This window comes from Hirundo rustica, chromosome 2 (assembly GCF_015227805.2).
Source record: "Hirundo rustica isolate bHirRus1 chromosome 2, bHirRus1.pri.v3, whole genome shotgun sequence".
NCBI classification, from domain to species: Eukaryota; Metazoa; Chordata; class Aves; order Passeriformes; family Hirundinidae; genus Hirundo; species Hirundo rustica.
The window spans coordinates 5,113,697-5,140,441 of NC_053451.1; the positions used below are offsets into that span (position 1 = coordinate 5,113,697).

The 26,745-nt window shown below is 48.4% G+C and overlaps 1 protein-coding gene across 4 annotated transcripts in view; it reads left to right on the forward strand.

The window, feature by feature from the left end:
* Window positions 1-664: 664 nt before the first annotated feature.
* The window catches only part of IGSF3 (immunoglobulin superfamily member 3), a 94,136-nt gene continuing 68,055 nt past the window's right edge, over window positions 665-26,745 (forward strand). The window contains exons 1-2 of one of the 4 annotated variants that reach the window (XM_040054689.2): window positions 1,456-1,558; window positions 1,640-1,728. In XM_040054689.2, the coding sequence (XP_039910623.1) occupies window positions 1,497-1,558; window positions 1,640-1,728 (151 nt within the window). In that variant the 5' untranslated portion in view covers window positions 1,456-1,496. Of the gene's footprint in view, window positions 737-1,455; window positions 1,559-1,639; window positions 1,729-12,830; window positions 12,924-26,745 lie in introns of those variants that run through there. The other 3 variants (XM_040054692.2, XM_040054690.1, XM_040054691.2) reach the window with 3 other exon arrangements.

The window sequence follows — 26,745 nt, forward strand, 5'->3', positions numbered from 1 at the left end:
TTTTTTTTTTTCCTTTTTTTTTTTTCTTTTTTTTTTTTTTCTTTTTTTCCCTTAAAACAAAGGAACCCGGTTTAATCCCTGCAGCTCCCTCACGACCCCTAGCCCCACGCCACAAGCATCCCGAAGCCACCGCAGCGCCGTCCCAGCAGCGCCGCTCGCCGGGGGCAGCGGCGGCCGGGGCGGGCCGGGCCGGGGGCGGGCCGGGGGCGGGCTCTGGCGGCGCGGAGGAAGCGCCGGGCACCCCGCGCTGGCGGCGCCGCTGAACGGGCGGGCTGGGCGGGCAGGTGAGGGCGGCGGGCCGGGGCAAGCCGGGGGGCGAGGCGCCCCGCTTATTTTTGCAACTTTCCGGGGTGGGGTCTTTTTGTTGTCGCTCGTGCCCCCCCCCGCCTCCTCTCTCCCGCGCGTTCCCCGTGCTATTTTTATTTTTATTTTTTTTTCCGCCCCTTGGAGCAGACGGTTTTTCCTCGCTCTCCCCCTGCCTCTCCCGCGGGAGCCGGCGGCGCGGAGGGGAGGCGCGGCGGCCGCCCCGCTGCGGGGGCGATGCCCCCGCCTGCCTTGGCGCCTCCCCGTGCCGGCCCCGCCGCCTTCCCTTTGTGCCGCCGGGCCCGGCGCGACGCCTGCCCCGGGAGCCGGCGCCCCGCGGCGCCCCGCGGCGGGAGGTAAGGGCGGCCGCCGCCCCGCGCCCCGGCAGCCATGCGGACCCTGCGGCCGCAGCTCGCCTCCCTGCTGCTCCTCGGTAAGTGCCCCTGGCCGGCGGGGAAGGGCGGGACGGGACAGCGCGGGGGTCCCTCGGTGGGGCGGGACGGGACGGGGCCCCCGGTGGGAGCAGTCCCTGGCGGGGCGTGCGGGAGGATCACCCCTTGTCAGCGCCGAGCGCCTGTCCCCAGGAGTTGTCACTGTCCGCGCTGCTCCTGTGGTCGGAGGGAGGAGTGGTGGAAGAGGAAAAAAACCAAACCACCATAAATGTGTGTGTGTGTGTGTATATATATATATATATGTATGTATGTATGTATGCAATAAACCAGGGTTTCGTTCCCATCCGCAGTACCCCGGTGACCATTCCTCGCCCCGGGGCGCGGGGTCCGGCCGGGGCGTGGGAGCAGAGGGGACGGACGGGCTCCGGCTCCGGGCGGGCTCCGGCTGCAACTTGGGAAGGCGAGCGGCCGTCCAGGGGCTGCTGCTGGGGTTGGGGCACGTCTCGGAAGGAAACCGTAAGGGCAGGGAGTTGCACGGGTCTGTGCTGAGCTTGCACAATGAAAACGGGGAAAATGCCTGGGGTAAGGTAGGCTGCAGAAACAAAGTGCTCTGCTTGCTCTCGAAGAGCGCGTTGAAATGTAGAGGGAGGGCAGACCCCGCTGCCGTGAAATGCAATTTGACTGCTTTGTGCTGCCTCTCAAAGTCCTCCTTGTGGTCCCTTCTCTCTGCCGGCCCGGTTTTGTAGCCCTGGACCGCTAAACGTGTGGTTTTGTCCCGTCCCGCAAGTGCCTGCCCCAGGGATGACTGCACACTGTTCTGTAAAGTCCTTCGGGATCCCAGCGCTGCCTGAGAGGTGCTGTGGGTATGCGAGATTCCTCCCTACAAATTCGGGAAAAAGCAGAATATGAGACAGTTAAAACGCCTCTACGCTTTTTTGCTGCAGACCAATTGTGCGAGGTTTAAGTGCTGATGAGTTGATGGGAACATTTGTGGAAAATACAGCACGGCACCCTCACGCTGCTTTCCGCCTGTGTACGTACAGAGCAACCTCGGAGCTGTTTTGGTTTGCCTTTTCATTGGTATGATTTTCTGCTGGCATTAATGCTATTGAGGGAAGAGGCGGCAGGGCTGGCAGTTTTACTGTCTTGAGAATTGTCACATACATACCTGCTCTGCCAATTTGGAAACAAGATCTCTACTGGAATTGCAGTCATGCTTCCATGTCTGTAATTTGGGGGGTGGGTGGAGAGAGGGTGATGTGCTCTGCCTGTCTCTAGCAAAGAGAGAGAGAGAGAGCAAACTCTTTTGAAATGGTTTTGGAGATGGTTCAAACTTCCCCTAACCACTAGCTTGCTTCCTTGGGTTCCCTGGTAAAAAAAAGCCATCTCCGAACTAAGTTTATCCAGGGTGCCTGTGCTCCCTGAGTGCAGGGAGGCTGTCGTAGCCCGCAAGATGGGTGTAGGCGAAGGGCACAGCCTTGGCTTCGCACGCTCCATCGCTGCTGCTGAAGAACAATAGCACCATTCTGGATTGGGGATTCCTAATATGGAGCGCTCGGGTCCGTGGGTCGGTGCGCGCTCCCTCCGGAGCGCACGCCCAGCTGCTGCGGCGGAGGAGCGGCAGAGGGCATCCCTCCTCCTGCCCAGGGCATCCCTCCTCCTGCCCAGGGCTCCCCGCCGCTGGGACCCGCCAGCCCTGCGCTGCACACCCCACGCTGGTGCTCACCCGGAGCCCTGCCCGCTGCCGAGGCCGCCCCGATCCCGTGCTTGCAGGAATTACCTTTCTGTGTTTGACCTAAAACTGGCTCTAACCTGCCTTGATCCTCCCCGGCTGCTGTCATCTGTCGCTTTGGAGGATCGGTTGCTTTTCATTGGTCCCCAAATCCCGTGGACGTATCTAGTTAGTAACAACATCGTGCTGGCCTGCCTGTGCTGAAGGTGAGGCTGTTTTTAGGGGTAGGATGTGTACCACGTGTGTGCCCGGAGTTACTTTTCCTTCTTTTCCCGTGGACTTCTTTAGCTGGTTGGTCTGCATTTGCCCAGCTGCCAGTTTTAATAAAACTGGAGGTGTGTGACAGTGCCTCAAAACCGCAAGTCACACAGAAGTGCTTTAGGTTGCTCCTTGTAAAACTCAGACGTCATTTGACTCAGTCGAGTAAAAATGTGTGTTTTGTAACGTAAATGTGACGGACTAGAAAAAGACAGTTGTTTTCCAAACAAGTATTGTTAATGCTAGTATATGGGGATAAGATACTATGGGTCAAATACGCAGAAAAAGAAATGCAACTCATTTTTCCCCTTCTGCAAACTCATTAAAATCCCTGAAGGAGGGATTGTGGTTATGGAAAGAGATGGTGGGTGATTGAATAAAATATATCAAGCATTAACTACCTACCAAAATCCAAGTAACTGTGAAACCGGGGTCTGAAAACCCACATCTGGCATGTGGGTGTAACATTTGTAGATCTCTGCTGTTCTTTCCCCCCTTCTTGCTGCAGTGTTTGTTACAGGATTCTTTAAACAAGTGGCACTTCATCACAGCAAGTACAAAATGGGAAAATAGAGCAAGTGCTGTAAATAATCCTCATGCAGCAATGAGACCATTAATACTTGTGCCAGCCAGTGCTAATCCTGTGTGTAGTTGCAAGATTTACCTCCTCTTTTTTTTGCAGGGATGCAAAGTCTGATACTCCTCATATTTATAGTGTAATATATAGGAAACACAATAGGCTTCTGGGGAACGCTGAACTCATTCATGTCAGTGACTGGTTTATGAATAGTTCTGCTTTTGAGTCTCTTGCAGTCTCCAGAATACCACCTGTGAATGCAATTTACGGCTCTTTGTGTTCAAACATTGCATATGTATATATGTACATAGACTCATTACCCTCTTCCTCTCTCTATTCATGCATAGTAATTGGTGATTTATTTGCGATTCCTAGAGGGGAGCAGAGCATGCGTAAGGTCTCGAAGCCGCGGCTCGCTTGTAAATGGCACGTTGGAGTGAAATACCCATGCCGAGGTGGCTCCTGGAGAATGAAGGGATGGTCTTTCCAGCCTGTCTCCCAGAGGGGAAGGGGTGCTGGCTGGGAAGCAGCAGCGTGCAGTTGGCTGCCGCTCAAGACTTCTGCTCTGCACCCTCCTGCTCTTCTGCTGCCTGCCCCTGCCGGGGCCAGAGGCTGACACACAAGTCTAGGTGCAGTAGCCCTGAGGACCGGTGGGCTGGAGGGGAACATACGGAGAGAACGGCGTAGTGGGTGTTGGCACACAGCGGGTTTGGGGTTGTTTTTGTTTACCGCAGCTCGCGGCCCAGGAGCGTTGCTGGCGCCTCATCTGCTCCTCGATGCATTGTTAGCAGCAGTGGCCAAGATTGTGCTTTCTCCATCTGCGTCTGCCCCAAGTCCTGCGCCGCGAGCTTCGTTTTGTGAGCCGACTCCGCTGCCCTCGTGCCTGTGTTTGCTGCCTCGGGATCGCCGCGGTGTGCGGTGCCGGACCTGGACCGAACCCGAGTGTGCTGGGGTGGGCTGTGACCCTGCTTTATTTGGGGACCGTGCTCTGCAGACGGCTCAGGCCATTGCCTCGTTTCTGTGCTTGGTTGAGGTGGCTCTCTGAGTGCCCCTAGGGTGGGAGGCTGCTGCAGCCATCGGAGCCAGGATGGCAGGCTCTGCTCCAGCTTGTCCCCAAATGTAATTCTTCATGGGCAGACTCCCTCCCTGCAGTCTTGGCCAGACTGTCTGACATCCTGAGGCTCCTGCAGATCCTGTTTATTTACACAGGAGGTTTTGGTTTATGCGAATTGGTTGTCTTTTAGTTGACCTTCCGTCAAGTTAGATGTCTTTATTAAAGCAGTTTTTATTGCAAATCGAATGTGTACTTAGAACACTTGTACCAGACCCATTATATAAAGTGAAAGGCAGAATAAACAGTGCTGCAGACCACAGGGAAGGAGGTGGGAGAGAGAGGGTCATAAGGAGAACATTACTTCAGTATTGGGAGGCTTGTTGAGTGTTTTTTTAATCAGGAAGTTGCCTTTAAAAACAAAAAAAAATAAAGTTTTTTCTTTTGGTCTTTCTTGGTTTCTTTCTTACCTGTACAAAACTGTCCATGAGTTCTGTCCATGATTTAAAGGTTAAACAGTCTGGTGTGAAGCCAGAAGTGTTTTCATTGGTTTACCTTGGGTGAATCAAAGTGCTGTAACCTGAAAGAGTGCACTTTGCTGTCTGATAGTCAGCAGTCTGCAGGATTGCTGCCCAGGAACTTAAAGCACCAGGAAAATCACCTGAAAGGAAGGGGAAGATTTTTGAGCACAATAGGGTTTTCTTATTGTTGCTAGGGTTCCTCAGCTCATGATTTGACTTGTCTACTGGTAACAAGGGCGTTCAGGCCCTCCAGCCAGTGTCTGGAAAACCGCTGTATTGTGATTTGCCTCTGGCTTTGAAGTTCCTAAATACTTCTTAATGCTAACCTGCTAAATGAGTTTTGACTCCATTTTTATATTGGGTATTTCTTTCCTAGTCATATAAAATCTTCTTATGGAATGGTTCTCTCTGTTAGAATATTAGGAGACTTTTAGCATCTGTTTCTTATCAGCCGTGGAGAGGCTAAAATGGAGCCTTCCCTGACAAAGCTGGGTTTGATCTCATGGCAAGGCAAAGAAGTTGAGTCTGCAGCTGCCTTCGGTGGGTCAGGGGTGTCTGTGCATCTGTGTCATGTCCAGCTCTAACCTGTTGCTCACCCTGTCTCCATCAGGAACATGTTTCAAATTATGTAAGTCACTGAACTTTTTCTTGTTAGGTTTAATTAGCAAGTGGCAATGAGACAAGAGGGAGTCTTGCCTTTCTTACTGTTGTTAAAGTCACATTTCAGTAAGTAATTGGACACGAGCACAAAACCAGACCATCTCAGCTAAGTGATGGGAAGCCTTTCTTGGAAAGAGAAAGGCTTTGACACTCAGTACTTGTACCATTGCTGCACGGTATTTTAACAAATACCAAAGAAGCAGGGATGCTCCTGAAATGAGATGTTCCAGCCTGGGTCCTGCCCAGTGTGGCAGGCAGAGGAGGGTGGAGGTCAGGGTTTTCACATGAGGACCAGATGGGGAGACTTGATTGATCTCAAAGCTGACTTGGCAATCCCAGTAAGTACGTAGAGGGACTGTGTGTGTGTATGTCTGACAAGAGAGTAGATCTCTTTTTCACGTGGTCCTGCAGATGTTTGTGGAATCCCAAGGGAAGGGGGATGCTGTGGAAACAGGTGGTGAGAGGGCATGGCAAGTTCATCTTGTCTGGGTTACCCAGTTTGCTGGGTGTGCATGCTCTGTGTCCCAGGGCCTCATTACTGTGGGTCCAAGGATGTGTGCCGGGTTACTCAGCCCTCCAGTGAGCCCAGTGTTTGATCTAGCCACTCTTTTTAAGTGTTACCAGCCCCTGACAGAGGCTGCCTGCTCTGTCCTGTTGGGTGTTTAATCCATAGTTTCTAGCTGAAACTGCTGTGTGAACCCTCCTATGGCTCCTCTTTCCTGATTTTACTCCTGTGCTGGTAGTTCCTTGGTATTTCTCGGTCAGTTTCCAGCTCTTACTGGGCAGTGATCTACACACAGGGAGGGACGAGGTGGTGCACTGTAAAGTGGAGGAGTAAGAAAAGGCTCACAGACTGATGGAATGATTTGGGTTGGAAGGAGCCTTGAAGATCATCTAGTTACAGTGGGTGCCACCCACTACGCCAGGTTGCTCAGAGCCCATCCAGCCTGGTCTTGAGCACTTCCAGAGATGGGACATCCACAGCTTCTCTAGGCAGCCTGTTCCAGTGCCTCAGCCCGCTCTGAGTAAAGAATTTCTTCCTAACGTCTAATCTAAATCTCCCTTTTTTTTTCCATTTAAAACTGTTCCCCCTTGTCCTATCACTATCTGGCCGTCTATAAAGTTGTTCTCCATCTTTTTTATAAGCCCCCTTTCAGTACTGAAAGGCTGCAGTGATGTTTCCCTAGAGCCTTCTCTTATTCCAGGCTGTAAAAAAGATGGGCCAAGGGGAAGCATTAGGTGGAGAAGGAAGGTGAAGAACCCAGCTGGTAAGAAGGATAGAGAATAGGCTCTGAAGGATCGATCTTGCCAGATGCCGGGCCTTAGAGCATGCCCATAGCTTTTCAAGTGTCAAAAGACTCCTGAGTACAAAAGAAACTCAGATAGTGGTGTTCTGCCTGTGTTTGTCTTGTTCCTGAGCAGTGTACTTACCAATCCTCTCAGCTGACTTCTTTCCAAACAAGATACCGATTCCATCTGGGACTTGAAAAATCATCTAGCGCTTCTCCTGTCTCTTCTGATTTTGGCAGACTTAAGACTTTGCTGGTCAGGAGGGGATGAGGGTACCGCTGAAGTGCAGGAATAAGGAGATTCCAGGGCAGTTTCTGGTGACAAAGTTATCCCAGTTGGAATCCAGAGCAGTATCTGGGGCAGCTGCACAGCCATTAGCACTGTCAAGCGTTTCACTAGTGCCAGTTGTTTGCTCTGCTGTTCTGGGTATTGCTTTTCTGCCCCTTGCAAAACAGCTCATCAGGCTCTGATGTGTCTGGAGGTGATTTTTGGTAGCTGTTGTGACACTGCTAAGTTTTGGGGAAGTTTTTAACTAGTGGCTTGTGTCTGGAATTGCTGTCGTTTGCCTGGTGTTCCCTACTCTGCTCACAGAAGCTGATAGTTTTGCTTCCCAGCAAATGTGTTCCCTTCTAGAGTCATGGTGATTACAGGGGGAATAAAAGGGAATGATGGTGCATCTGGGGGATTTTTGGGGTGGTTTTTTTGGGTGTTCCTCCCACATTGCATTCCTGATGTGTCTGCCTGAGGCCTGCTGTCACTTTTATGGCTTTTGGGCTTTGTGTGGAAGTTGATAAGCTTGTCAAAGGGAGATGGGAGCAGGGGGTGAGGTAGATCTATTTTTTAACAGACTCGGTAGTGCTAAATGTCTGTTCTGTGTTTGAGAGAAGCTGAGCACTGACCCAGGCTGCTGTGAAATGGGTGGTTTCTGAAGCTTTTAGAGAAATGGAGGCCTGAAGATGAGACACTGAGCCCCCAAATAGCAGAATTTTTGGTGGTTTCTTTGGGAAAGAAGGGCTCTGATCTCTCATGACAGCAAGGTTATTAAGATTTGGCTGCTCAGATAAATTGGGCTTTTTTCATCTTGGATGAATCATTTTGTCTCCATTCAGCATCAGCACCATGAACACAGGAATCTGCCCAGGTTCCTCCAAATCTCTCGGAAAGGGAAGCTGCACCTTGAGTATGAAAAGGCGGTTGGTTGTTGCCAGAAGTCATCCAGTACCTCAGTACTCTGGAAAATCATACTGCTGGAATCTGGCACTTATTAACTCAAGTTACCCAGTACCTAGGATCCAGCCAAAGGGCTCTGGATGGCTGCCAAGCTGAAATGACCAACCTGGGTGTCAGGCCTTGTTGGTTCCTTCTTGATAGCTTGAAATAGGAGCTTCCCAACAAGCGTCTTGTGCCAGCTCCTCTTTCTAGTCGTGTTTCTTCTTACAGCTTTGTAAAGTGTTCGAGGTAATTATAGTACTTCCTAATATTTATTCCGTTCTGAGCAATTATCTGAGTGCGTTTATCTCCGGGGGGCTTTCAAAGTGCTCTGCCCCCTCTCACCGTATCATCCCATCTCATCTCCCTGACTCAGTGCTTTCTGCTCCTGCCCCTCTCAAACAGTCCTTGGCCCTCACCTTCTTCCACCCTCCTGAATGCGCTGTCAAGCTTTGCTTTGCTCTCCTGGAGGTTCCCGTAGCCCGTTTTCCTGCTCTGTTGTCTAATCCCATTACAGAGGAGGGATGTTTGCTCCGTCTTGTGGGGGATGAGCGCTTAACCGGCCCTGCCAGGTGCTAAGGCGCTTTCCAAGGAAGGACATGGATACCAAGAGAAGCAGGGCTGGCACGGTGCCATCTCCCAGCTTTCTGCTGGCTGCTTGTGGCCTGCAGACAATATCTTGAGAGCTCCTGCTGAAGGGTTTGACCTTTATGCCTGCAGGGTTATCCGGCGCCTACAGCAGGAGTCACTGCGTGCAGATTCCAGTGTTTTCTTCTGACTTGTGGTGTAATTGTAGGCAAGTCACTCTGTCTCTGTTCTTGGCTGCCTGAAATAGAGAGAGTGGCTTAAAAGGTGTCGTGGGATCTTTTGGGGAGGAAGTACACAGTGTTAGGGCTGAGGTCTCGCTTGCTGTCTGCAAGCAAACAGAGGCTGCTTTTTTCCTTATTCATGGGAGAAAACGTGGCACGGAGGAGATTGTTACGGCCTGATTGATTTCACTCTTGGTGTTAGAAAAAGAGGAAAATTGATTTTTACTTTGAGCTCTGTGGTGTTACTTACCTGCACAAGCTCTCTTGTTTATCCTGGCTGAATGAGGGCTCTGCTTGCCGAGCGTGGGGCACAGCCCCTGTGACTGTAACGTGGAGCTGCCGTGATTCATCCCAGCCATCAGTGTTACAGCAGCACAATTAATCTATGGGTCGCTGGCACCTCAGGAGTTGTTACGTCTAATCAGCCCCATGCCATGAGCTAGTTGGCAGTTAAATCTAATCTAGAGTGTGTAGCTGCCAAATGCTTGAAGTTTGCCAAGCACTTACTCCTTTCTGCTCTAAATGAGTTGGACTTGAACAGGATCAGCTTCAGGTGCCTTTCCTGCCAGTAAACTCAGAGTCCAGCCTCGGATACCTGTACTGCACAGGGGCAGAAGTTTGTGCAGAGTCCAAAGGGCTACAAGGAGGGTGTAAATCTACCTGCTCATCCTCATGTTTAGATATCAGAACATACTTTTCTCATCTCAGGCTGCTTTTTATCCCACCTCATGTTGCTTTTTATCCCACCTCTTCCCCTTGCTAACATATGAGGAGAGGTGTGTTCGGAAGTGATCTCTCAGATCGTCATTAACGCATAGAGGGACCTCATTTTGATTCTTTCATGTGTATAAGTCTTGCCTGAGATGTCTGGGTTTTGTTTTTATTTCCTATTTTCTGCTGCTCTTACATCTCATCCCCTCCTCTTGAATTGTCCAGTTGAGCCTGCAGCGTCCCTCTGCAGATGCTACCTGTGGCTGCTAAGCAAAGGAAGGGCAGAACTTACTCAGTGGTTATTCTGATTTGTGCCCAGCTCTGGTGTTTGGGCTAATTTTTTTTTTCTTTCAGTCTTTGCAGGGAAGAATGTGGCTGCAAATGTGTGGTGGGAAGGAGGTTTGTTTCCTCCTGGAAACAATGGGAAAAGCTATCTGAGACTGCCCTGAGCAGCACGGGGTGGTGTAAGGGAGGCGAGGGGCTGATCTCAAAGAGGTCTGTCACCTCTTCTCACAAGCCTGCCCCTGTTAAGCTATTGTCACCCTTCTTCTGGCTCTCATCTGGATCCCCTTGGGTTTTTAGGCTGGCTTGTTTTGGGGGAGGGTGTAGAGAGGAGGGAGGCAAATGTGAGGAAGGATTTGCTGTGTGTCAAATGCCTAATAGCTCCTCTAGCAGATCCACTGGGATACATTACCAAAAGCATCCTTAATGATCTCAGTGTAATGGCTTTGAGCCGTGGAAGCCCGCTTGCTGGGAAGGGGATCCCAGAACTTCGTGCCTGGCTCCTGGAGGTTGAGGGCTGACAGCAGCAGACAGGGCAGGCAGCAGGAACTGCCTCAGAATCACTTAGGCTGGAAAAGCCCTCTGAGGTCACCAAGTCCAGCCTGTAACTGAACACCACCATGTCAACCAGGCTATGGCACTGAGTGCCGTGTCCTGTGGTGCTTAGACACCTTCGGGGGTGGTGACTCCATCACCTCCCTGGGCAGCCCTTTCCAATGTTTCATCACCTTCTTTAAGGTACCCATCCCTCCCTGAGGAAGTGTCAGAGGGGAGCCATATGCAGGGCTCTGGTGTGGCTGAAAAATGACTCAGTGGGAGGCTTGGCCAGGCACCAAGTCCTGCTGTTACCTCAGAACTGTAGATTACCAGAGGCTGCAGTTGTGTGGGTGCCAACTAAGTCCCTGAAGAGATGTAATCCGAGAAAAGGGTTATTTTCCTTTCAGAGATATCTGGGTGTTGGTGGAAGATACGCAGAGGAGCACGACCGGGGCTGATACCAGCAGCCTCTAAACCTGGCTGCTGGCAGCATGTGTCGTAGAGATGTGCAGGGGAATGTGGCCCCCACCCCAGCTGCAGGAGCAGCACCCGACTCTGCTGCTCACATTTCTCTAACCACTGCTCTTCCTAAGGTGGCACCGAGCAGCCTTCTCCTCGTGGCACTGGCGGTGGCCTGGGAAAGAGGTGGGCTGCAAAAATGGTAGGAGCAAGAGTCACATGAGAAAGGAGGGTTCATCAGTCCTGGAAGATAGCAGTGGAGTCGTCAAGACCTCTGAGATGGGTGGGGATGATGAAGAGGGTGTAGAAATTATGGTGGGAGTCAGCAGGAGTCCAGTTTTCCAGCGGATGGACAGATGTAAAAGAAATGCATGTACGTGATCTTAAAAGTGCTGCAGTTGAGATTCTCCATAGTTACTGGGGTGATCGGCATCATTTTCTAAATCATCCTCCGTATGTGGATGCGAATCTTGAGTGTGGGTAGGGTGAAGTGAGGCTTCTGGGGAAGTATGCTAGTGGGAGGCTAAAAATAAATTATCAAAAGAAAGAATTGAGAAATTAACAAAGCTAAACGGATGTATGCAGCTCCAAGAAAAGGGTGCCGTATTTGAAAGCATATTTTTGAAAATCCATTTGCTTAGTCATCTAACAGATAACTTAGCTATTTTTGCCTTCTTTGCTCTGATGATACTTCACTATCTATATAATAGGTTTAGCATCTGCATTCTTTTCTAGTGTAAAGAGAAAATATATCTGCTAATTTTGAGTTGGTTTTGTAGAATTGCTTTACCTCTTGGCTGTGAAATAAATAAGATACTGGTCTTAAAACTGTTTTAAAGAGAATAGTTTGCATTATTTTCCTTCTAACTCATCTTTTTAACCCATCTGCCATGTCTGCAATCAAATTTGAATAAAGGATATATACCCTTGCTATTTCATGTGTAATAATAACTGTGCCCTCAACTGCTCCAGACATTAAAGTGATGATGTTTGGGTTCAGCACAGTAATCTACTGGGGAATGAATGCAAGATCAAGGGCATTTGCAGGTTTTTTATTTCTTTGTGTTTGCTGGGGCTGTGGCACTGCTGGCGGGTTGCTCACAAATGGTGTCTTAGATTACCTCTTTTGCAGGCAGCGAGATTTGCATCTTGCCATTCCTATTTGATCTGGAAGTGATGATGAGAGCTGTATACTTGAATTCAGATTTTTCTGAGTAGCAGTCTGCAGTCATTAGGGCAGCACTTAGGCCCCAGAGGCTTTTTCCATGTTTTCATCCTGTTTCAGTAACCGTGTCTCTTGTTATCTTGTTCCTGAATATTTTCTCTAGTAAGAGGACGCTGTTTGTTGCAGCTGTTAAACCTCAAATGTCTTGAATCTCCCTTAGGGAGGAGAGGGGAAGAGTTCCTGAGGTTTCTGTGTAAGTAGACTATAGAAACACCTACATGTCTTTCCCAAGTATACAGCCAGGAGGTATTATTGGTGCTGTCCTAACCAGCTGATGGAATCTGGCTGGCTCGGCCTGTGATCCCTCCCTCTTGCTGGCTCACTACTACATTGAAGGGGTTTCATAAGGAAGCAGGGATAACAGGGATTTTTGGTTTTTTTTCTTTTACTCTTTTTTCTTTTGTTTTTTTGGCATGCAGTGGTACTGGATGGCGCTGGTTGCTTTTGTCAGAACAGTGTAGCTAGGAGGTGTCAAAGGAAATTATGGATGTTTGTTCGGTTTCCTGGCTGAATGTACCATGTGGGTTTTGGAGAAATGTGTATTGAATAAACATTGGGTAAATCTCCTAGGACTAGCACCGCCTGGGAGCAGTGTTGGGAGCTGTGCTTATCTCTATGGGAGGATTTAAAAAGAAATGCTTGTATGAGAAGAGTTTTGCGCCCTGCGTTTGGTTCCCATCGGTTCAGTGATTTGTAATGTTCCTCCGTCTGTTCCCTTCAAAGCCAGCTGGCCAACCTTTGGACAGGATTATCTGAGTCAAATTCTCCAAAGCCTACATGGCCATCAGAATTCTTTCTTTCCCTCTCTTTCGCAGTGCCGGAAGCCAGCCTGAGCCCAGGTGTGACCACTGCCGCGTTTAAAACGTTGGGCCGACCCTTGGGATTGCTGGAGGCCCTTGGGAGACAGGTTGTGCCCCCTTTGTGCCGCTTCACTGGGTGGCCGTGGGTGAGAGGGCAGAGCCAGTGGGGACAGACACTGCTTGCAAGGGCGGGAGCTCTGTCCCAGGTGGTGACAGCTCGGTGCCTTTACCAGCAGTGGCCTGTCCTGAGCTGGGAATCCGAGGCAGTGTGTGCCACGGTCCCCCTGTCCCTGCTGCCCCCACCGGGGCACCCAGTTGATGCTGTGGTGGCAGGAAGCTGTGTGGGCATGGGGGCACCTTCCCCGCCAGGGACTCATGGGGCTGGCTTCTGTGTGCTTTGGGACATTGACCAGGAGCAGACAAGTGCCTGTGGTGCCCAAGCCTTGCCTCACGAGCTTGTGCAGGACGTTTCATTTTGCCTTCGTCTTGGGAGGTGACATTTCACAGCTGCTGCAGGCAGGTACTCGGAAAGCTGTGCTAGCGGGTGCAACCTGTGCCAACCTTCACTGCCAGTCTGCTGCTGCTGTGAGGCGAGGAGGGGGATGTTCTCAGCAGCTCCTTTGGGATTGTAGTCCCAGCTTCCTGGTCCTGCAGCCCTCCCTTCTCCCTGTCTTTGTGCTGGTCTCCTCCAGCTGTGGCAGTCCCCGATAGATCTGGAGCGTGTGTGGTGTATCGGTGCAGCTGCTGAATCTGTTCAGCTTGCATCAGCCGGTTGCTGTTAAGGCTTATAATCAGTGTAAAATCTCTGGGGTGCAGCTATTTACAGAAAAAATAAAAAAAAAACCCACCAAACCCTAACCCACTGCACCCTTCCAGACTTGCATCAAACAAGAGTTTTATTCTCATTAATTGAATTCCTCTAGAGTCTGATAACTTGGGCATGTTGAAATCAGATAAAAAAACCCTCCCTCCCTGAGAGCTGTGTAAGCCTTTCCTTAACTCCCTGATCAGAGGGGACTAGGCTTTGCTAAGTAAGTAGCTGAAGATGAAAACTTCTGCATACGTCTGCTCATCGGGGAGTGTAGGCAGGAGGATGCTCAGAGTGGCGTATCAGTGGAGGAAAGATTTACCTCATCCCCCACCCTTCCTTTCCTCAGTTGGTTGGGAAAGGGGTTTTTTTTAATTGAAAAATGCTGTTTAGTCACTGTCAAAGACATCATCTGTACCTAGGAGCTGCGACTCTGCTTTCTTTCAGACCTTCAGATAAACCTGCAGCCTACTGAGTGGCAAGTCTGCTCCTGCTGAAGCCAGGGTGTATTGCCTTTGGAGCATCTCTTGGGCTGTGCTGCCCCATCTCATCTCGTGGGTGCAGGGATGCGTTGTTCTGAGAGGCCAGAAGGGCCTTTGGACTGGTGCCCGAGGTGTGGTGTCGCTGAGCTGATTCTGTAATCCTGAAAACATCCAACTTGCAGCTTTTCCCAGACTCCATACATCAAATGAGACTTGCAGTTGTTAAGGTCATGTCCCTTTCTGCGTTGCATCTCTGGTGTGTAGTTCCTGTCTTGGTGCTGAGGGCTGGGCTCCCTCTTGTTCAGCAGATGTTGGTCATCCAGAGTCATTCCTCCCTGTGCCTGGATCACCCCTGCCATAATGAAACACCTGGCTTGCCAGCCAGCCTTTTGCATGTCTTGATTTTCAGTCAGCACTGCTCCTCCCCTTCAGAGTCTTTCTGTTTTTCTCCCCCCCTACCATTCCTGCTGCTGCTTTTTTTGTGCACCCTGGATTTTGGTTCCCCCCCCAGTCCTCTTTTATCAGTATTTCTGCCCATAGATGTTTACACTACCAATGCAGTGGTGTTTCCCCCCGTCCTCAGGACACTTTTTCTGCCCTCTCTCTTATTTCCAGCCCCACCATCTGCTGCTCCTGCTGTCGTGCAGTGGCATGAGGCTGGCATGAGTCCTCTGACCACACTGACCTCCCCGTCTCAGAGCTTGGCCTCTTTCCTCTCTGTCTTGTCCCTTGTAAACTCTTCTGATTTTTGCTTTACTGAATGCTGATGGTGTTATTACCCCCAAGCCCCTCCTCCACCTTCAGATTTGCTTCTCAAACTGTAGCAACTCTATGAAGAGAACTGGCGTACAAATGATGGTCTGTCTTTACCTGTTGGTTTTCTCTGTCCTGCTGTCCTTCTCCATGCTTTTCACAAAGGTAAAATTTCTAACCTTTTTGCTTGTCTTAACGGTCGCAGCTAATTTTCCCTTGTCTCTGTCATTTGTTTTCCTACTCATAGCCTCTCTCCTTCAATGCAAAGCTGCTTTATCCCCTCCTCCTGCAGCAGCTGCTGTGTCCTCTGCAAGCCCCATGGGATGCTCTGTCTGGAGCTTTTGCCTCCCAGCTCTCTGCCAGTTTAGTCTGTCTCTGTGATTTACTCCTTGAGGGCTTTCTTAATAGCCCCCCTGCTCTACAGCTCGGTTGTGATCAAATACTGCCTTTCTTGACTTTATAATTGGCCTTGCACTAACCTGTTTTGGTCTCTTCCTGGAGAGATTCCCTCTTAAGTTCTGTTGTCTTTGTCTTTTCCTGCTTCTGACAGAGCTCTTCTTATGACCTCATGAGTTTACCCAGTATACCTGCTTCAGGGTTTGTTTTTGTGTGGCTACAAGGGGTCTATTCTATAATCCTGTCCAGATCTTCCTACAGTCTCTGTCTCTTTGTAATTTTGTCCACTCGTAAAAACTGGAGTGGCCTCTCTCTGCTGATGTTACAGGCTCGTATTTCTGCTCAATTTAAAATTTTAGCCTCTGTCTCTGGTGCTTACTTATACGCACCTGGGTCTTGCTGCTTGAGGAGCATAAGCTGCAGTGTTTCTTATCCATCTCTGCCTCCAAAATTCCTTCAGGTTTTTTGTTGTCTGCTGGTTCCCCTGAACTCTCAAATTAGTTCCTCCTCCTCTGCTGTGCCAAATGCAAGATGCGTGTCTTCCCTTTTAAAGCCCTTTTTAGCCTTGTTCTACCTTTGATTTTTAGTGCTTCTTCCCTCTGTGGTTTTTGGTTCCCAGCCTCCGCCTCTCATTGTGTTTCCTCAGGCTGAGTTCTCAGTGAGAGAGAGCTTATCTGATCATGCTGCCACTGCCATCCCTTTCCAGATAACCTGGAAGCCCTTTGGCCAATTTTACACAGATTTGACAGGAGTAGAGAGCTTGGAAATAAACGAGTTCCTGCACGTCTTGTGAAGAGCAGGTAGCTGAATCAGGGCAGTGACGGGGGACTGAAGGAGACCCTTTTCTTCAAGGGCCTCAGCAGTGCCTCCAAATGACTACAGTGCCAGCTGTAGGAGAAGCTCCTGCTGGAGCTTGCAGTCATTAGTCTCAGGGACAGCCTCTCTCCTGAAGGCATGGGAAGCTAGGCTTCATTAAGTCTCCAGCTCTTAGGGTTGCTTGCTGAAAGTGGTGGCTTGGAACCCTTTTGTTTTACTCTGTGTGATGGGGAGTAACCTGCAGCAAGCCCCTGCAGCACTTCTTCACTTGCTGCCTTTGCATGAGGCCTGTTAGAGCCCTGCCGTCAGGGTCTCCCAGCAGAGAGAGACCCTGGCACTTCCTCACGCTCTGCCCCGCTCTCCTTCCCTGCCCTCTCCTGACCCTTCTGCTGGCTGGCTGATGGCGCTGTCTCAGAGTGTGGCTGAGCTGGTGCAATATCCCAGCTGCTAATTAAAAGGGTTGTTTGCCCCTGTCCCCCAAAGAAAAAAGTGTTCCTGCTCTGGTAGTGAAAACTCTTTCCTTGAATCATTCCTTTTTCAGCGCATCTAGAGGTCAGGCATGGGGAGAGGAGTGCGTGTATTTTGCTAGGAATGAAGTGAGTGGGAAAGCAAGACTGCTTTTTCGCCGTGGCAGCTGGTACCTAGATCAGCTTAACTGCATTGTGAAACCACATTTTTGAACTGAATCTCCTGGGAGGAGGGTGGTTTTACCACCTTTTCTCTGTAGCTGGTTGCAGTGAGGTTTCCCTGTGTAGGTGCTTGGTGCTGAGCTAAGGTAAGTGAGTCTACAGCAGTGGTGGAAATGCAGGCATTTTGCAGAGTCCTTCACAGAACAGTTGAGGTTGGAAAGGACCTTTGGAGATCATCTGGTCCAAACCCCTTGCAGGTTGCTCAGGATCACGTCCAGATGACTTTGAATACCTCCAGGGTGGAGAGTCCACAGTCTCTTGAAGCAGCCTGTGCCAGTGTGCAGTTACCCCTCGCTGCTGTGTGTTGTTTTTGTTTGCTTGTTTGTTTAGTATAAAAACTGTTTTCCTGTGCTTTCCAGCTGATCAGTTCCCCTTGGTTCTTGGGCTTGTTCCTCCTCAGGGGTGAGAGTTGCATGATTGTCCTTCTTGCTCGCTGATAGTAGTACTGTGCTTAGAAGGAGTGATAGTACCTTTCTCTCCACCACCTGGAAGAAATGTTATCATAAATGCTTCTGCATCCCTTTCTTTGTTTTGTTTTGTTTTGTTCTGTTTTCCTTTCCAAATGCCAGAAAGCTCCTGTCCTCCCATTTGAAATGAGAGCCTTGGTAGTTTGGTGACAACTGCTGATAGTCTGTGTAGCATGTCAAACTAATAAATTATAGTGTATGCAGACAAGGAGTTCTAACATCTTAATTAGCAATAAAAAGGAGCAGGTAGCTGAAGAATCTCCCTGGATCTTTGCCTGTCTTTCAGGGATGCTGTCTGACTGAATCACAGAAGCTTTGAGAGGCAGCATCTTGCTGCTGCTTAGTGAACAGGGAAAAATCCAGAAGAATTTGTGGGGAGGAAATGGAAACTGCTGCTTTATGGCCATACTTCATATTCCTGTGATCCTTTACGGTGGGGTGGGAAAACTATCTTGGAGAAATGCATGCTTTTAGCCAGTACACTTAACTTGGAGGATAAGTCAATTTGCTGTTTACCTGAAAGCCCTTTCTGCTGGAAAAGTACAAGATGACAGCTTTGCCTTGCAAATTGAACGTTCTCTCGTGCTGATGGTCATGGCTGAGGGGCACAAATGTTTCTTTAGCATGCCAGGGGGGAGAGGGAGAGATTGTCCCGGCCGCATTCTTTTCTAGATATTGCATTTTAGAACTTTTTTTTAGTGTTGTTTCTGCAGAGCTGTATGCTCCAAAGGAGGTAGGGAGCAGGTGCAGACCTGTGCCTAAGGATACAGCTGAAGTGCTGGAGGAATGGTAGGAAGGAATGTGCAGCAGGGCAGTTTGTCATCAGCTCTTCCAGCCTGTCAATATTTAACAGATTGTTGTTAAGTTTTTCTCTCTAGAAGGTAATCAATTGGGGGTTAAGCAATTAATGAATGGCTGCCTGAGGCTTCCAGTTTGGAGCTTGAAAAGGAGATGCTCTAGCCCTGCCCCAAAGCCAAGTAAAGGTTATAGAGAAAAATAAGGGTGCTGAATTCCTAAGTGTCGTCCTTACCAAAGAAGGGGAAAATCTGGAGTCATTGGAGCAAGGGGGAGGGCAGGATACCAAATAAGCAACTTCAAGGAGTATGGAAAGATGGGCCAAAACACTGGTGTTCTCTTTGGAGATGGAGGGAGGCACTTTTATGTCTGTCCTTCCTCCCTGTGTTTTAAATAAAGGGAACAGGGAGCTTTGTTTTTCTTTAGGAAAAATAAATTTGAGTCAAAGTAAGAAACCAGACTCTCCATGCATCAGAAGTATTTTAAGAGATCTCATGAAAGAGAGGGAATTCCTTTAATGAAAGCCTGGGTAGTAAATGCTGTTTCCTTTTGGCAAGGATAATGTGAAGGTGAGATTTGGGACTCTACGCTGTTTTCTCCTGGGAGAGTATTTAAGCATCTGGGATGTTATGAGGTGAATTACAGCAATAATAGGGACATTCTGTTTTTTAATATTGGAAGGGATTGCAGAGCATGCAGGAAAACGAAAAAAAAGTGACATTAAAACGTTATTGACTGTGAAACAAAATGAAGTTTCTTATTGTCTGAGAGTGAGTGATAGCACAGGGAATAATGTTTGACAATTCTTTGAGTGACCCTGGATGTTGAACATGTAGGACTTGAAGACTAAAGAAGGATAATAAAAAGAAATACAGGGGCTGGAGGGCATAATGAACTATGTCAGAAATTTCCTGCCTAGCTTTGCTGCTCAAAACAATTTCATTTCACCCTCTCCTCTTGATAGACTGCAAGCAATACCAGCCAAGAGTTCAGCAGTCCAAAATGCTTCATACTGTTGGTGCTTCGTACCTTTGCTACTAAAATGGCAGTGCTGAATCTTGTAGAGGTCTGGGAGCAGCACTAGAGACACCAGGGTAAATGCTGCGTCCTTATATGTGTTTTAAGAGCTACGAGAACAGAAGAAAAAGCACGCACAAAAGTCTTAGGAGACTTCACTTTTAGTGCAGGTCTGCACTAAATCTTACAAGGGAGTACATGTGGTGACAGTTTCAAAACTCAGGCTGGGGATGTACTAATGAAGCCATCACTGCTTTTCATTGGAAAATATAAAAGTAGGCATTGCCTTGGGCATTCCAGCAGGCCGCTGTAAATGCTGCTTTGTGTGGTAGTGCTTAACCAGACCTGGAACCGGCAGCAGCGATCCAAGTCACTAGGGCTTGTATTCAGTGGGCTGTGAGGAGGAAGAAACTCCTAAGAGTAAGGCACGAGGAGCGGTGCAAGTTGGAAGTACTGCGTGGGCACTCCAACACTTCCTGCCTGCATACTCCCAATATAAGCATAATCTGCCAGGGAGCTTCTGCTCGCGTGTTCTTCCCATAATGATAAGGGTAGCGGTGGTACTGCGTGTGAAGAACATGCTGATCTGGGTGACGGAAAAGGGCTGCAGAGGTTGTGTGCTGGCCTTGGAGGAAGAGAAATAGTTGATTAAATGGTTCTCAGGACGAGCCTTAGGTACAGAAAAGAGCTGGCGTTCTGTGGGGTTACTCAAAACTTTGGTGAATACTAGGATTGCAGGTTATAAGGGCTTCTTTTTTCTCATCGTCTTTGTAGGAAAATACTAAAAGTGCAATATGCAGTAGGTGCGTTGCACAGAGATATTTGGGTCCCCAACGGTCATTTACCATTGTGACTCTGAACCAGCAGGGCAGCCAGCTCAGTCTGTCCCCCATGCCACCAGCATGTGCTCTTACCTTTTACATCCAGGTACATCTTGTGCCACCAAGTGCTTCAAAGCCCTTGTGAAGTAAGGAGGCTGAGCACCACGAGCTCCAGAGTTCTGGGATCTGTGTGCAGAAGGACTTCCCAGCCATCCTCTTTCCTTTGGTTATTATGGGTATTGCTCTTTTTTCTGACCGCAGGCGCGTCTGGCTGGCTTCTGGATGCTGAGTACTTTGACTTTTCAAAGTGAAGCTCTACTAGATTAAAGAGTAGTTTCAGGCTTCTGTGCAGCAAAGTAACCTTAAATATACTTTCTGGTGGGATGATCGAGAACGATAGAACTGTAAGAGCAGGGAGATCTTGTGTCCTGCAATCCCCTGGGGCAGGTTCATCTCTGTCTTATGGTATCCTTGAAGAAAGTAAGTGTCTATCAGAGGAAGCTGTAGTGTGAGATGCCTCAGTCTCTCAGAGGAGTCTCTCTGGTGCCTCACTTTCCTAGTTTCTGGGAAACTGAGCATTTAGCTAGCTCCCATGACCAGTCTGAATCCCTGCTTTTCAAGCCCAAGCCTATTGTTTCTTGTCTTTGCAGTGTCAGTAGATAACAAATAGATAACGAATTACTATTTCATCCTTTTACCATCTTTAGAGGTTTAAAGGTTGTAGTAATACAACCACCTTGATCTGTGGCTCAAGAATATGCTGTTCTAAGGTGGTGTTAAAACTAGCATATTTTAGCATGCCTAATTGTAGAACAGGGAAGGAGCAGTTAGAGGAATGTGACATCCATATAGGATGTAGTTTGCTTAAAAAAAGGCGTAGGGAAGAAATCACAAGGGCAGATCACATTTCACACCGTGCATCTGCAGAATACCAATGCCATACTGGGGAAAATAAGGAAATCTTCTGTCAGTGTAAGGGCCAGATCTGAGAAGAAGCAAAGGATGTAAAATGGCTCTGATGTTGGCAAGGGGGTTGGATGTCTGACTGGATGCATAATTATAGCAGAGGTACAAGACCTCTTTTGCCGTCAGAACTTGGGAAGCTAGTCGCAGGCCACAACAATCCGTGGTGATTAAAAGAAATGTCATCTCTTTCATATTTATTGAAAACATTTTTCTTCAAAAGACAGTAAACATCTGCTGTGGAAGTGAGCGGCTGTGAGACGGAGCAGCGAGCAGAGACGAGGGAAGGCAGTGGTGTTGGGAGAACAAAGAGCTTCATTGGCGGCTCCTGTCTAGTTTGCCCATGCTTTGATATTTCCCCACTGATTCTGATATTTCCATACCGATTATTATATAAATTGCTCCTGGCTGACCTCACTGCTTAGCCATCCTTAGTTGGCTCAGCAGTGGGAAGAACTGAACGAGGAATGAGTAGCGTTATGAGTTAGTTTAGGAAGGATGATCCGTGTGGTGGGATGGTGGCAGGAGTGGAATAGGAGGAGGATAGGGGATCAGGCATCCTTTTGGTTGCACCATTTAAACATTAAAGCAAAAGGGTGGAGGATAGGGACAGAGTTGTTCTGCAGGTAGCTCCAGTCAACCTTTCAGTACACAGAGCTCTCTTGGCATGAGAAAAAAATACCCCAAGAAAACACTGTATTTTCCCAGAATGAGGCTTTACCGTATTGGGGGAGTGGTGGGGGCTTACCACATGTTTTCTTCTGATAGCATTGTTTTTTTCCATCTGGCAGCAGGTTTCAGTGTATGGAGATTGTTCCTGCTGTGACTCATTTATGCAAAAATTAAGCTCAAACCTAATTTTTGGTTGTGTGCCTTAACAGGAGACTTCACAGAATAGCAGGTGTTTGTTGCTGAAAGATTGTCTCTGCTTTGGTGTTGCCTGGTGGGGCAGAGTCTCCCTCAGAGATTTTATTAGTCTTCAGCCCATAGCATAAGAAAATTATGGTTGCTTGGGAAGTGTTCTCAGTGGCTGGACAATGGTGAGCTTGGAAGAGCCTTCTTGAAATGATTTACTATTTTATGGGTGTCAGCCCTGCTGTGGAGTCCAGAGAAAAAGCAGGGACTAAGTAATGGCCTGGGTTTGGCAAGAGGTGTCTGTGGGTGACAGAAGAGAGAGAGGAAGGAAAGCCTAGCGCATAAGTGAGACTGAAAAATTAATCTGATTTAAGAGGGAAGGATGCTGACTGTCCCTGTGTAATTCACTGGAAGCACGGGCCTGTGCAGGGCTCGGTGCTCCTGCCTTGGGGCAGAGGAGTCAGGGCACTGAGGACGGGCGATGCCACAGGCTGCAGGACACGGGGAGCGGCAGGAGGAAGTCTGCTGGCACTTGCCTCGGCTTAGATGGCACCTTCCCATGCATTGGAGCGCAGTGGCCAGCCGGTGGTCAGCCTGGGCTCCTGCAGGCCCCCTGCCCCTCAGACCTGCAGGAGGGCAGCAGTGGCCACAGCCTGTGGTGCACTCGCACCTGCTCTTGGCTCGGGCTTGCCCGGAGCATCTCTCAAGCTCAGAATTAGACGCTTTAGCATAACTGCCCTTTAGCGCTTGTGTCAGAATTGTCTTCATTACTGGGGACTTTCTGCCAGGTCCTGTGGTCTGCCACAGATGCTTATTTGTCATAGCCAAGTAGGATTTATGCACGCTCCCCTTCCCTTCCCTGCATGGGGGCACAAGCTCCCATGTCAGTTCTAAGGATGTTTGGAGGGAACCAATTTGGTTGTTCAGAGCAGAAATAGCAACGCTCCCAGAGAAGAAGCCGAAATGGTACCTTGTTTAGCTTCTGTTGTAGTATAGCCAAGGCATAGTCTGCAGACCAGATGTGACCCACGTTGTTGAAGAGTAGTCTGAAATGACACAGGTTGGCAAGGGGCACGAGGACAGCTGTGCTAGTTCAGAGTAAATCCTGCACCTTGCTCAGCGTCACCCCTCAAAAAGCTGTAGGCAGGTGTTGGATCTAACTACCAATAACGGGACAGGGCGACCGAAAGGTGTTCCACGAGTTTTTTATTTCATTATCAGTCTCACTGAAGGTGAAGACATAAAAGATGGTAAAACTCACACCATAACAACAGGAGCCAAAGTTCTCTTTGTTACAAGGCCTTTTAAAAGTTTTTTAGCCAATAGGCTAATGCTAAAAGCTTACAGGTGTCTACTTAAGCCAATCACTAAACACTACACATACACCTTAGAGCATACATTAGTTGCTTGCTCTCTATTTTCTGCAGCCCAGAAACTCTTTGTGCTCCAAATATTTCAAGGCCTAAAATTCAACTCTGTTTCAAACATCCTGTCTGTGTAAGCTTATTGCAACGCTGAGAAAGTCCTCTGCCTTTTCAGTTCCCACAGTGGATAGCTGTGCAATTGTAACTTGTTTTGGGAGCCGTACGAACCCTGTGTGATTTCCCTGTTTAGTAGCCCTCTTTCATGTGCTTATCCCACTCATAGTTTGACACATGTAAACTTTTTCCATACCCACAGTGTCCTTTGGCAAGGGCGTCCACAGGTCTGCTGTGTGCAACTGCAGAAACTGCTTCGCTTGTTAAAAATCTGGATCTGACCAGTTTTGGTTTATGGCCCTTGGTTTTTAAACTAGAAGAAATGGTGAAGGGTCAATTTTTTGACCGTCCTTGCCCTGGTATATATATTTGTGAAAAAACCTTTACCAGATCCCCTTCAAGTCACCTTTTTTTCCCTCCAGACTCCATTATTTCTGTCAGAGAAGCCATTCCCTAGTGTTTATCATTGTTGTTGCTCTTCTCTTGACACTTTCTCAGGAGCGCCTTTAAGCTGAACAAACAATAGCGACAACAAAACCCAGATGTGTGCTGTGTATTTTATGAAAGGGAGAGGGATCTCTTTGGAAATGTTTTCTGTCTAATAACTGTAGTCAAAGGAACACAGTAATTTTTAAAGGAAATTTAAGATTAGTATTGTCAGTTACTGATATATAGTACTTCAGAGCTTTGCAGTGAAGGAAAACTGCTGTAAAGCTGCAGAGGTAGAAATAACCCCTCAAACTATGTAAACTGTTTGGTGTTCAGCACTGTTAGTCCTGGTGCTTATAGAAGATACTTGTACCAAGAAGGTGTCTATATCAAGACTTTTTTAGTTGCTGTCTTGTGATTAGAGACCCAGGATAATACTCACAAGAGCTCAAGTTTCTCCTTCAGGTTAAATGACTACTGGCAGTGATTATTGATATCTAAGGTAACTTGGTGCAGCTGCCGCAGTGGATGTGGTGCAGACATAACCCCTGTGGTCGGAGATGGGGGAATATTTGTGCAAGAGGCTCTTCATCATTCTGTCATGAGTTTTTATTTATTCTTTTGATCTCTCAATGCTGTGGCAGAGTTTCTGTGTGCTCAGGCATCCTTCTATTACACCCACCTGTCCCTTGCAATAATCCTTGAGTCAATGTTCTCAACTAAAGTTTTGCACGCCCGTTCTTCTGAAAGGGACCTGAAGGTCCACCTTCTTCCCAGAGGGTAAATGTTTGGCACTTTCTGAAATGGGGCATCTTCAAAGTACTTCAAGTCAGGCACCTGAAACAACCAGTTGTGTGTGGAAAACCTGAGCTCCGAGCTCTGCGTGTCCCCGCGGAAGGGTCGGATCTTGCCAAAATCATCTGAGGTTGCTGTGAGGGTACAGATTTTGCAAAGACACAGTGTACTCAGAAGCTGAGCTGCAGCCCTGCTGGGGGAGGTACCTGGCTGGCAGGGATGCTTGATGCTCCTTTTCTTGCTCTTTTCTTTCTTGGAGAGGCATTGAAATCCTGGCTGTGATGTGATGAGGGAGACTTGAATGACTGTGTGACTCTGACATAGCATTTTTCTCTTGGCTTTCCTGTGGTTTTCAGAGCTGTTTCCCATGACATTTGCAGTGGCCCTGCTGGGTGAGCTGGCATAGGGCAGGTACAGACACTGAGCATCTGAGGTTCCTGAGTCCATTGCTGCTTCAGTCTAATCACCTGGCTGCACCGTCCCCTCTTGCCACTGCTCTCATCCCCCGTGCACCTCCAGGGCCTTGGGAGAATGGGTAAACTGAGAGACGCCTGGCTGTTGTTTGGCTTGCTCCTAGCTCAAAAGGCTGGCAACAATAGCCCTGATCCGTAGGGGTTAAGGATCAGGGAATGGCTTCTTCCTTATGGCATGGGATTTGCTGTCTTTTGGAAAAAAACAGATGCACAAACCTATAACTTCTTATTAATTTTAAAGTAGCACTTGGCTTGCTACCTCCTCCCTATCAGCCCTTGTGTTGTCAGTAAATTATATTGGATTTGCAATTAAAAGCCAGCTGTGCCAGTACAGTACCAGCCAAATGCCACCATCACTGTCTCCTGGGTGTCCTAGGGAAGGTGTGGAGCACACAGCTCCTCCTGTAGTGAGCTCTTCTCTCACTTCAAGAGGGAATGATAAGAGTTTAAATGGGATCTCAGACACGTTATTTTTGTTAATCAGAGCACTTGCTCACTAAGAAATGCAGTTCTCTTCTTAATACAGTGTGTCATGGATATAGCAATTCCCAGACCTTGCAGACTGCCAAACATCATGCAAAAGGTAACTGTTTGAGCACAACACATACTGGTGGATGTCTGCCTCAGGCTGATTGTTTTTCTTCTTTCTGTTCTTGATTAAAATAGTTTTGGAGAAGTATTTCTGCTTCTGCTTTTTGGGATTTCTTTTGAAGTGTTGAAAAGCATTTGTGCCCACCTGTGTTGGAGCAGGAGTTTGCAGCCAGGCACGGGGAACAGCCTGTTCGTCCGATTTCTGAGCCTTTGTGTCTCACCTCGGGGACACCAAACCTGCTGAAAGTTGTAACAAAAGCCTGACTGTTTTGTCTTCTATCCATGCTGGAGCTGGGCAGGATTGTCTTCTGCACTGTCTTCTTCTGTCCCTCAGCTTCTTAGGCTCCTGGAGCCAGAAGGTGAAGCAAGGAGCTCTTTGGCTTTTAACTCTCTCACTTTTGGCTGCTTTAGGAAGGTGCAGCAATCCAGTGCAAGGGGATACAGAAGAGGAGGCATGTAGTAAGTGGGTCTCTTCAGAACCTGGAGGAAGACTCGAGGCAGAGTTTCAGTGAAGGTCCTAAAAACCACTGGCAAGGGAAGAAGGAAGCCCACGTTAGGACTGGCCATGAGGGTGATGAGATTTGACACCTACCAAGAATCTGTGCTGTGGGTCCCCGGGGTTGTGGTCTTCCAGTGAGCTTTGGAAAGTCTGATAACCAGCTCTGATAAAATGCTATTTTTCACCTAGGTAGCTGGAAAACTCCTCCTATGGAAAAAAACCCAGCGCCGTGTTAAAAGCCTGATAAACAAAGTTGTGCACTTAGCTGAGAAATGCCTGATTGAGTGCTGTGTGTGGAACTTTAAATTCCTACCACTGCATGTTTGCCTTGTGGTGCAGTTTTAGTTGTCATTGCAGGTGGGATATCTGTATGCTGTAGCAAGGCTACATGTGCATACAGAAATTGGATTATGAGCTGTCTTTAGGTATGTAATAAAGATCTTGTCCTTCCTGCTGCTTTGAAAACAGTTTGCTTCAAAGGAGGTAGTATTTGCTTCGTCCACATGACCTTTGTGGGGTGAGAGAAGAGGCTGCCTGCATCTTAAATGTGTTAGTTGTCGCCAGCAGTATCTCTTCCCAGGATGAAGAGATTGGTACAGCAAACAGTGGGGGAGTGTTTGCCTCTGTTGTTCCTTTCCTTGTTTGTTTCAAATGTGCTAGCTTTCCCCGTCCTCCCCTTAAATCACATTATTTCATAAAGAGTAAAAAGAAACATAATTTGGAGCAGCAGCAAGCTGAGCCCAAGTTAATAGTTTGAATTGCACTCCATCTGTTCAGCTGCATGCCCTGATGGATGTGCTGA